The sequence below is a fragment of the Bos javanicus genome, chromosome 8 (genome assembly GCF_032452875.1).
Source record: "Bos javanicus breed banteng chromosome 8, ARS-OSU_banteng_1.0, whole genome shotgun sequence".
Classification (NCBI taxonomy): Eukaryota; Metazoa; Chordata; class Mammalia; order Artiodactyla; family Bovidae; genus Bos; species Bos javanicus.
Window position 1 is genome coordinate 75,851,813 of NC_083875.1, and position 9,145 is coordinate 75,860,957.

Sequence of the window (9,145 nt, forward strand, 5' to 3'; positions counted from 1 at the left end):
AGTTATTTCTAGTGGAAAGATAATTTTGACCCAAATCCAAGATAGCTGTAAGCAAGTTACAAGTCATATAAGGTTTAAGATAACCATGTTATCCTTGAATTACATAATTTTGTAATTAGTTTTACCAGAGATAATTTCAGGAATTCTGAATATTATAACTGAGCCTAGCCTAAAAATCACAGGATGCTGTGGAAAAGATGCAGTGTTTATCTGAAGTCATTAGAAAGTTAAGGGGTATTTTCAGGAAACATTGTTACAAGTAGTTTCTTTGCTAAAGTTGCTTTCTAAATATCTATCTACCACTAATTTAAGACAACTATGCTAGATTAAGTTGTTTCAAAGTAGTTTATTTAGGGGTTCCAGTTTCACTCCTCAATAGATTTTATGTATTTCTCATATGCTTCTTCACTCATTAGTTCATCTAGTTCTGAAGGGTTACTGAATGTCATCTTGATCAGCCAACCGTCTTCGTAACAAGACTTGTTGACAAGTCCTGGATTTTCTGCTAGAGCTTTATTAATTTCAGTTACTTCTCCTGATAGAGGAGAATAGAGTTCACTAGCAGCTTTCACACTTTCCAAAGCACCAAACTCCTCTTGTTTGTTCAACTTTGTCCCAACTTCAGGCAGACTACAGTAAACAACATCTCCCAAAGCTTCCTGTGCAAAATTGCTGATTCCCACTGTTCCGACACCATTTTCTGTTGTTACCCATTCGTGTTTTTCTGTGAATTTCCGCACCGACAGCAGAGCAGGGCCGGTGCGCAGCTCCCGGACTGCACCCGCTCGCAGTCCCCAGGGCCGCGGCAAGCAGGGCGCGCTGGGTGCCGAGATGGCGCGCAGGCCGCCCACCGCGGCCCGCACGCTCCGCACCGCGCGCAGCGCCATGTTCGCACGGGTGCAGAGGGTCTCCGCTGCCTTTCCTTTTTATTCCCAGTGAAATTTGAGGACTTCCCTGTAGCTCAAGGGCTTCCCTTGTGGCTCAGCTGGTAAAGAATCTGCTGGCAATGCAGGAGACCAGGGTTCATCCCCTGGGTCAGGAAGATCCTCTGGGGAAGGGAATGGCAACCCACTCCAGTATTCTTGCCTGGAGAATCCCATGGACAGAGGAGCCTGGCCGGTTACAGCCCAGAGGGTCTCAAAGAGTTGGACAAGACTGAATCGACTTAGCATGCACGCACACAGTAAGGGAGGAAAAGGAGGAGAGAAGGGGCACGTGATCTCCCAACAGAACCACCCAGGCCCAAATGTTGGGAGTCCTTTGCCTCTCTAGGCAAAGTCAGGGTGTCAGAGTCAGTCCAACCCCTGCCTTACAAGAGATGGGGGTGCCTCAAACTGAAGAACTGAAGCCAGCAAGAGGAATGAGTGCAGCTGTGGTCTCTGGGTTCAGACAGCTGACTGTAGAAATGGAGGAGTGGGTAAGGGCAGGGATGACTTCCTGGAGGAAGTGTTGCAGCAGATCAGGAGGGTTTTAGTGACTGGTCAGTGAGGTAGGAAGACACAGGGGTGCACAGAATAGTCCTGAGTGGATGGAGCATTGTGAGAGGAGGGGTGGGGACCAGGGCCAGGTCCTGGGGGGGCCTGAATGCAGGATGGAGGGATTTGAATTGTCTCCAGATGGCGTGGGGAGAGCCATGGAATGAGGCCACTTCCATCAGGGCTTTCAGAAAGATCCCTCTGGCTGCTGTATGGACTGACCGATCCAGACTGGAGTCAGGGAAACTGCTGCTAAAGGGGTGGGGCCAAGGTCTGGTTGTAGGTGATGAAGCCCAAACAATTGCGAGGTGTCGAAGGCAACAGTAGGTTCCCAGTATGATTGGTCTCTTCCAGAAACAGGGAGCTCACTACTCCCTGGAGAGCAGTCTTCTCCTTTAAAAGGAAGTTCCTCCCCCCGGGCCAGGCTTCTGTCTGCCTTCCGGGGGTAGTGGGTGGGTGCAGGGCTCCGGAAGGAGATACGATTCACCAACTGGGGGTTCCTGGGAGGATGGAAGCTTGGAGGAAGGTGTGGGACCACCGAGTTCAAGCTGAGATGAAGGACTCTCGGACCCATGCGACTGACCTCTGCCTCCAGGACAGGTTCAAGTACAACCCTCAGGGTGCCCTGTGGCCAGACTCACTGAAGCTCTTCGGCGCCAGAAAAACAGCAGAGCAGGCAGAGAGCTATTTACACAGTTGGCATACATTTTATTGTTTTTTTATAAAAGGCAAAAATACATGTGTTGAGTGGAGGATTAAAGGAGGGCAGACCATGGAGTCTCCCAATCCCCATCCCTGAAACTGTAACATCTACTACATATATGTATTAATACACATATATTAACATATATTTTTAAGAGCAAACATGAAATTGTGACCTGGACTTCACCCCCACTCCCCTCATGCCTCCACTGTGACATGAACACATCACTCTGCTGCTCCTTATTTATGAATAGACAGAGCTCCACAACTGGGCTACGGCCCCCTCCTCCTAGCCCTACTTATATTCCCACCCTACTGAAGCCTATAAGAGCCCCCTGAATAGAAGAAAGGGCAGACACGCACATACTGAGAAATGCCTGTACCTGGACCCTCCTCCACATGGAGCCCCTGAAACGTTCTTTTCTCATTCACAGATAGACACCACACCTTCCCCTCTCTTCCTCTGGACCCCCACCCAACTCCACTGACAGAATCTTTTCCACTCGGTCTTTTGCCCTGAATATCTGGAAAACCACGCACACGTACCTGCACACACACCTGCACACACACTCACACACCTGCTGCCTACTGTCTCCCTCTGGGAGATGAGGGGCTAGATCGGCCAGGCTCCCTGTGCCACCACCGCTTACAGGCTGAAGGTCCTGCTGGGTCCTATTTCCTTCAGGATGGAAAAGCCTGGAGGGGGCTGTCTAGTGGGAGGTGGTGGACAAGAAGCTTCCTAGTCCAGGAGGGGAGTCATGAAGAGGGCTTCTGGGGAGCAGCCCCTGCACAGTCAATGGACGCTCATGGGAGGGCGTGGGGGGTGCCCCCGCCCATTCACATCTGCTCCTTGTGCTTCACATGGGACAACTTCACATTCTCCTCGTCGGTGGAGGGTGGGGGCGGCTCCAGGTGGCAGCCGATCATGAGCTGGTACACGAAGACACCGGCGATGGAACCCAGGAGCGGAGAGACAATGGGCACCCACCACCAGTGGCGGCCCGTCCTGGGGGCAGAGAGATGTGGTCAGGGGTGGGTGGGGCAGACCAAAGCAGAGAATGGGCTGGGGCACGCAGGTGGGGACTGCACTCACGTGAAGACTTCCGAGCCCCAGCCGGCGATGGCGGTGAAAAGGCGGGGGCCGAAGTCCCGGGCGGGGTTGACGGCGTAGCCAGAGTTGAAGCCCATTGAGGTACCGATGACCAAGACCACCAGGCCCACGGTGAAGGCCTCTAGGCCTCGGGGGACGGGGTTGTTGTAGGGGTCCACAATGGCCAGCACACACACGATGAGGGAGGCTGTGCCAATGAACTGGGGAGTGGGGAGAACACCATGAGGGGAGACCCCACCTTCCACCCTCTGGCTTCCCTCCGAGTCTTGGCATCTCCAGTGTCCTGCTCCTCAGGGCAGTGGTGCTAAGATTTTTGCTGGTTAACTAGCAGAGTCCTAGGAGTCTGCTCTAGACAGAGAGTCCTGTCCCCCAGCCAGCCCATGAGCAACCCAAGCCCCTCACCCAACCCCAGCCCATACCTGGTCGAAGAAGCCATTGACCATGTCCAAGTGTCCAGAGGGGTAGGTGGCAAAGATGCCAGCTGTGCCATTGGGGCCCGAAACAATAAGCTGGTTGTTGGCGAAGGCCCAGATCGCATCTGGTGACAGTTTAGATACCGCATGTGTGAGAGAGAGGCCTGAGCCCTGTCTTCCCCATCAAGCTGTGCCCACCCTCCCAGGGGTCTCAGGTGAGCGTAATCACTGCTTTATCACTCTGGAGATGGGGTGGGAAGATGGAGGGTGGAGGGCTTGACTCCACGGTTGCCCAGCTCTTTTCTTTCCTCTCACGGCCCCAACCTGGGGCCTGTGCATGAATGAGTCATAAGCCCGGGGCCTGGGCAGGTCCCTGGTATTCATCATGGAAAGGCCTGGTGCCAGTAGGTCAGTCCTAAGCAGAGGGAGGGGGTCGTGGAGGACAGCAGGGTGGGAATACTCACCGTAATACAACCCGAAGATAATTCCAGCGCCCAGGAAGGCTCCCAGAGTCTGAGCCAAGGTGTACACAGGCAGCTTGATCCAGGGCTCGCGCGCCAGGAAGCACATAGCAAATGTCACGGCAGGGTTCAGGTGGGCCCCTGGGCAGAGGGAGATGGGGCCTATTAGTCCCTGCCTGCCACAGTGGGGAGGCCAGGATCTCCCCCACCCCCACTCCCCCTCTTTGACTCTGGTGAACAAGGATGCAGAGAAGGGTTTATTGCACAGAATGGCGGGTTGGACTATGTAGTAGACCCACTCTGCTAGTCTCTGATTCCGAGGTGAGAGTCGAAGTTTCTTACGTATCAAGTCCCTTCGTCACTCTTCTCTTTCAAGGGCCCACAGCTAGGGCATGGCTGTGCCCTGCCCTGTGAAGAACACTCCCGCCCCCACCCCATTCCCCAGTGGGACACCATGTTGGGTAGCTGGAGGGCTGATGGCTGAGGGTGGGGACAAGGCCTTACCAGAGACCTGGCCAGCAATAAGGATGCCTAGGGTCACGGCGAAGCCAAAGGCCAGGTTGATGGTGAGGAAACCACCGTGGGTGCCCCGGCTGAGCACGACCTGGGCCACAGAGCCACAGCCAAACATCTGTGTCAGGAAACAGAACAAAACAGGGAGAGTGAGGACCAATGACTCTCACTCCAGAGGAAAGGGATGAAGCCAGCCACCTCCAGCTGCCTTCGTGCGGAAACAGAAGCCCTTTCCTGGAATCAAACCCCTCCCCTCCTGCTGCAGTCATAAGCAGACAGGCCCTCCCAGCCCCAGGGTCCCAGCTCCACTCTAACAGGGTCCTGTGGAAGGGACTGGAAACAGAGTTTGCAACTGTGAGCCCAGAAGGTAGCGGAACCATCTCCATTGATTTGTCTCGATTCTTAATAAGAGCCAGGGGAAGGGGACACTCCCACCTGAGCAGTTCCTCCCCCAGCCCTTCAGGCCTGGTCCCTAGGGGTGGGACGGTTCTCACTCAGCCCCCACCTGCAGCTGCCTTTCTCTCTGCCCCAAAGAAGAGCTGGCAGGGAGAGGGCACAGAGAAAGGGCAGAGGCCGGAAGTTAGGCTGAATCCACTTCTCCTTAATCTGGGGTGTCAGAGCCCCTGGCCTCCCTCTCAGAACCCTCAGCTTCCCTGACACGTCCGTGACCCAGAGCCTCCTCTCTCCCCTCACCTTGACCTCCCTACCCTCAGAGGCCTAGGTTCCCCACCCAGATTTGGAGGTCCTAAAGACAGAGGTCTCTGTCTCCTCGCATTAGCCAGTCAGGGACCCTCAGGCCAGTGCAAGTGGGGAGATTGGTTCTAAGCTTTCTGCCAGAAATGGGGGGATTCAAGAGGCTAAAGTCCCTGATGTCCTGCAAGTACAAAGCATGCTGTATGTCAGTTCCCCTTGTTCAGATATAAAAATGCTCCTGTGTATGTTTGCTAAGTCACTTAGTCGCGTCCAACTCTTTGCGACCCCATGGACCATAGCCCGCCAGGTTCCTCTGTCCATGGGATTCTTCAGGTAAGAATACTGGAGTGGGTTGCCATGCCCTCCTCCAGGGCATCTTCCCAATCCAGGGATCAAACCTGTGTCTCCAGCCACTCCTGCATTGGCAGGCAGATTCTTTATGGCTAAACCACCAGGAAGCCCCCAGAATGCTCCTGCACTAGCTGTAAAGAGCTATTACTCTGAGCCCCCAGGGGGCCCCCCAAAGCTGCTCCAGCCCTGCCCCAGCTCTCCTTTCCCATCTCCCCATAACTAAATTCTGAGGCCTATTCAGCAGAAATTTTACAAGATCTGTGCTCAGGGCCCTTGTTCATTCTGATGGCTCCGTGTTCTGCTGCACTGGGTAGTTATGAATTTTGGTTATCACCTTTCAGGAGGACGAAGAGATAGGAAACCTGAGGCAGCAATGCAGGGCAAAGGTGGGCAGGCAGGTGAGAGCAAAGGTCCAAGATTGTAAGTATCTGTGTGTGTGCTGAAACAGGCATGTGAGGGTCTGGGGCACCCTGCCCAGCTTGGCAGGCCTTGGCCTCAGCTCCTTGCCTACCCGGGGCACAAACCTGGCTCCATCCCAAGAAGCCTTGGAGGGAGAAGCTGTCAGAGCCAGTTCCACCACCTTGAGACTAATCTTCCTCTTCCTCCTGCCTCCTTCTCCCTCTCCTCACCTTACTAGGCGCCCCAGAGAAAGGGGCTTCCCCAGCCTTAAAGCCAGCCCTGATTCTGACACTGCACGCCCTAGGTCCCCAACCCCCAGAGGGGTGCAGGCAAGCCCTCACCCACCACTCAGGGGTCTTCCTGGCCTGGCCCCTCCTCTTCAGGCACTGATACCCAATGCCTCTCAACCACCTGAGCCTGAAAGCCTTCACAAACATAACACCCTCCTTCTGTGGTCAGGGATAAGCCAAGTGATCCTGAGGCTCAGCGGGAGGCCCGACTGCTCCTTTAGGGGAAGGCAAACTGAGAGAAGGGAGAAGTTAGGGAGGCCCCTCTGTGAAAGGAAGACAATGTCCCCTGTCCTGGCTGCTCTCCAACAGGGGACTGGACTGTCAGTCAGATGGGGACGGGGGACACAAGGCTCTGGGCAGGGTGATGATAAGCACCTGTCCTATTCCCTTCCTGGGAGAGAAGAGATACGGATGACTGGAAGGACCACTAGTCTGGGGGGTGGGGGCTGTGGATAAACAGCCCTACCTAGCTTCCTCCCTTCCTGTTTCTGGAAGCCAAAGGTGAGTCCCAGCTTTCCTCTCTCTATAGAACCTGCTCCACCACCACCACCCATGGTAGGGAGCCACCCAGCTCTCCTTCCCCCTAGTTAATCTCACTAGTCCACAGGGGGCTACCTAGGGATGGAACTGGGGCATAAACGGAGTATCCCATCCCCTGCAATGAAGCAACTGAACCCAGAAGTAACCAAGAGGGAAACAGGTGTAACCACAAACGTGGCCGAAAATCTGAGACTAACTGGGACAGGAAACGGAGCCCATAACTGATCTGTCTGCCAGGTCCAAGAAGTACAAACAGTCACCCAGAAACAACCCAGACTGAAACTCGCATGACCAGGGAGTCACTGGGACTGGGGAGTAACCCGTAGAGTAACTCAGATCCTGGAGACCCATGCACACCGGTGTGCTTGTGCACGGAAGCTGACCGCATCTGTCTGGGTAACTGTCCCGGAGTTGCCCAGCACTCAAGGACAGATGTTAGTGACTTCACGTCCCTTGTGCCTGGGGCAAAGCTGCCTTCCACAGCCTCTTATCTTCAGGATCCTCCTTCCTTCCTTGCTTGCTGTGTGCTTCATGGCCTCTGCCCTCTGCCCCCACCTGAAGCAAACTGTCTTCACATCAGGGGAACTTTTAGACTTTCTGAGGGTTAATTATTCATTAGGGGCCAGGCACCCAGGACCAAATAACTCAATAGGGGCGCATTTGCCACTGCCCCCCACCACCCTCCCCTGCCAGGGCTGGGACTCCAGGAACCTGTTGCACCCAGACAGGGCTGGAGGTCCCAGACTGCAGGGGTGACCAACTCCCACAGCCTGTGGGCTGGCCCACTGGTGACAGGGTGAAGCTCAGAGCTGTCATTGGGGTGTAACAGCTGTCATTCTGGCAAGAGTCAGAGCTGTCACAGAGGGGGTTAGAGCTATAAGCAAAGAGGACCCTGGAGGGGGTCAAGGTGGGGGGCTGGGGGAGAGTGTCAGAGCTGAGAGAGGGGTCGAGGCTGTCTTAAACACAGCCCCTCAGTGAATAGAGGTACTGGGGAGGTGGGGCTGGCAAGAGGCTTCTGCGGGTCCCGCCACTCACCACGAGGATGAGGGTCCCCAGGCACTCAGCCAGCGCCTGGCGGAGCAGCCGGTAGCGGATGTGCAGCATCTCCCCGCAGCGGTTCACCAGCTCCTTCTGTCGACCCATGGCGGTGGCAGGCGACGGCGCTTCGGGCGGGCAGGCGAAAGGACGGCGGCGGCAGCAGAGTGGCCGCCAGCGCCGGGTGGCGCCCTTTTATAGAGCCGAAGGCACGTGCCCCGCCCGCCCGCCCGCAAGCAACCCCGCCCGCCCCGTCCGCGCGGGCCTCAAGGTGGGCGGCCGCCCCCACCGCTGAAGGGGCCGCTGGGTAGCGGGGGAGGCTGGTGAGGAAGGTAGAGGTACAGGGTGGGGTGAGGAGCCCTTAGGGCTAGGATTGCCCCCGGGAGAACTGCGGGATGATGGAGGCAGAGAGCCGATGTGGGGATGAAGGCACATACAGGACCAGGGCCACTGGGGAGAAAGGAACTGCGGAAGAGACCTCCCTGGCCCACTCACAGCGAGCCTCCCTGCCATCCCCACCACGGTGGGAGTGAGAGCAGACTCCCACCGAGTTAGGAAAGGAACTGGCCCCAGCTCATGGGCCTCCCTGGTGGCTCAGACCATAAAGAATTCTCCTGCAATGCGGGAGACCTGGGTTCGATTCATGGGGTGGGACGATTCCCTGGAGGAGGGCATGACAACCCACTCCAGTATTCTTGCCTGGAGAATCCCATAGACAGAGGAGCCTGGCGGGCTACAGTCCATGGGGTTGCAAAGAGTCCAACAGGACTGAGCAACTAAGCACTAAACCATGGCTAGACGTCTCCTGTCTTCAGTTAGGGGCCTGGAGGGAGGAGACTGCAGTGGGGAGGGGGCAAGGGAGAAGAGACCCAGGTGGACACAGTCCAGACCTAGGTGGACTCACAGAACACATGGGCTGAGTTCCAGCCAGAGCTCAGGGGCCTTGCTTCTTGTCTGGTTAGTACATGTCACATGTTGCCTGTCCTGACAGCTCTGTTCTCAGTTGTGTCCACACATGACATCTCCCATGTGCTTGATCATACTTTTGGGGCATCATGGCTGTGCTCTTGGCAGTGGAACATGTCTGGGTTAACAGAGCTTGTCACACGTGCGTAGTATTGCACACGGCTCCAGGAGCCCAGCTGCAGTTGTCCAGACATGC

General features: G+C 55.7%; 2 protein-coding genes across 3 annotated transcripts; both read right to left on the reverse strand.

Annotated features, from left to right (window-relative positions):
* Positions 1–326: 326 nt before the first annotated feature.
* LOC133252924 (glycine cleavage system H protein, mitochondrial) lies at positions 327–908 on the reverse strand. The gene has a single exon (XM_061425938.1). It carries the CDS (start codon positions 885–887, stop codon positions 366–368), a length of 522 nt encoding a protein of 173 aa, XP_061281922.1. The 5' UTR covers positions 888–908; the 3' UTR covers positions 327–365.
* Positions 909–2,160: 1,252 nt separating this feature from the next.
* On the reverse strand, positions 2,161–8,153 carry AQP3 (aquaporin 3 (Gill blood group)). 2 transcript variants are annotated; one of them, XM_061425939.1, is made up of 6 exons: positions 7,984–8,153; positions 4,667–4,793; positions 4,166–4,303; positions 3,708–3,826; positions 3,271–3,488; positions 2,161–3,183 (listed from the first exon to the last, which is right to left on the reverse strand). In XM_061425939.1, the coding sequence occupies exons 1-6, from the start codon at positions 8,089–8,091 to the stop codon at positions 3,015–3,017; spliced, it is 879 nt and encodes a 292-aa protein (XP_061281923.1). In that variant the 5' UTR covers positions 8,092–8,153; the 3' UTR covers positions 2,161–3,014. The 2 variants fall into 2 exon arrangements, with proteins under 2 accessions (XP_061281923.1, XP_061281924.1); XM_061425940.1 differs by lacking the exon at positions 3,271–3,488.
* Positions 8,154–9,145: the final 992 nt, after the last annotated feature.